The 1654-nt window shown below is 50.6% G+C and overlaps 1 protein-coding gene across 1 annotated transcript; it reads right to left on the bottom strand.

Moving 5' to 3' along the window:
• Positions 1-322: 322 nt before the first annotated feature.
• Pmar_PMAR014854 (hypothetical protein) lies at positions 323-845 on the bottom strand (the record flags this gene model as incomplete). The annotated part of the gene is made up of 3 exons (XM_002776228.1): positions 323-563; positions 617-694; positions 742-845. 3 exons carry the CDS (start codon positions 843-845, stop codon positions 323-325), a joined length of 423 nt encoding a protein of 140 aa, XP_002776274.1.
• Positions 846-1654: the final 809 nt, after the last annotated feature.

Below are 1654 nucleotides of genomic sequence, written 5' to 3'. Positions count from 1 at the left end.
TACACGTTCAGAAGCCCAGAAAGACTGCTAATATTCGTGAACGATCACAGTGTTGCGTACTCTGCTACTGACTGCTCCATTCGATCTCGGCGCTGGCGAAGTCCGTGGAGTAGGAGGTGTTGTCATGTAGCACTTAACGTACGGCTCGCCACACTGCCTTAGGCTGAGGTTCTTATTCGAACTCGGGTCGAATGTCGATAGCTCTGCTCTGGAAGGTTCCTTCCGTTTGAACGGATAGGGACCGAGAACAGGAAGAATGCTGTAGTTGTCGACATCAGTGGTTGCTAGGCGCAAGTAGGTAGGCAGGGCATGAACTTCAGTTTCACCGGCAGATGTGACTGCCAGAATGTTGATGTATCCAAACCATTCCGTACCTTAAATTGAGATAGGTGAACCCTCTCGGACCGAGAACAGTACCCGGAGTCATGGTGAAGGGTCTAACTAACACACACATCGTTTGGCCTGGTGGAATGGACTTCCCTTCCTTCCACTCGACCGAGAGTGGTGGAACCTCAGGTCCCTTCACTGTGGCCAGTGATACGCTGATGGTTGCCAAATGGTACCTATCATTTAACGCTTCCACGATCAGCCTCTGGGTCTGGTTGCGACACCCCACCTGACATTTGTGACGTCGATACGGAAGTCATGAACAGACTTGATCGCCATCACCCCCAGGTCAAGGGCATGTGTGAACCTACTCGCTACACAGTGAGCATCGAGACATCAGTTGTACATGCGTACTTATACTGCTCCCACACCACAGAATCATCAAAGTGGCAACCTTTGCTGAGCATCTTCACTCCTGCCTCAAACTCCTCGTTGGTCTCAGTGTACTTCCTGTCCATGGGTTTGGGAACAACGGAAGGAATTGCCTTCAGCACCAGTCGCTTGTGAATCTCAGTAAAGTCTTCGTATTCGCTATATTTCTGACAACGTCCACCGGTCAGCCACAACGTCTTTCAATTTTACCAATTTATGGCGGTCCCGATAGGCGTCGAATAACCTCTTCTTGACGATTTTATGTTTGCCTAACTCCAGCTGGCGAACAAAGCGTTGCACCCTCTGAAGAAGCCGAGGCGTCTCGAACTTTTTACTAGAGTAAGTGTAATTCGCAAGAATAACCACGAAGCGTATCAGCTGTTCCAATGAGAGCCTCGTAGTGTAGCTCCTGCCCAACAGAGATTCAAATGGGAACACGGCGGTCCCAAAAGTTACTTGTCTCCGTTGGTTACACTGAGCCATGCGCGCTGTGCGACCACCAGTCCGCATAACGTTGGTACAATCTGCGCACATGACAATGTTCAGCGACAATGAGGAGGATCGCGCAATTGTCATGACCTCGAAATCGTGGAGAAAATCGGTGACTTCCAGCCAACCCATACCCCAGTCACCGGAGGAAAGCTCATTCTCTCGTACAGGATCGAAAAATGCCCTGCAAACCAGTCGCGCGCCAACTGAGCATGGTCGTACCCAAGTTTGGTGATTGCTGCTTTCTCACTGCCGATTTCAGTCATCACCTTGAGTCGTCGGTATAGACGAGAATAGAACATATGCACCAGCACGAGACCTGGCCATGGTTCATCTCGGTCGCGCTTACTAGGGTGTATCTCACCCGCTGCTGGTCGTCGTTGCGCGGATGATGGTAATACTTCAG

Source organism: Perkinsus marinus, assembly GCF_000006405.1.
Source record: "Perkinsus marinus ATCC 50983 genomic scaffold scf_1104296953800, whole genome shotgun sequence".
In the NCBI taxonomy this organism is placed as follows: Eukaryota; Perkinsozoa; order Perkinsida; family Perkinsidae; genus Perkinsus; species Perkinsus marinus.
The sequence above is the reverse complement of the archived record's forward strand: the minus strand, read 5'-3'. Positions and strand labels throughout refer to the sequence as shown.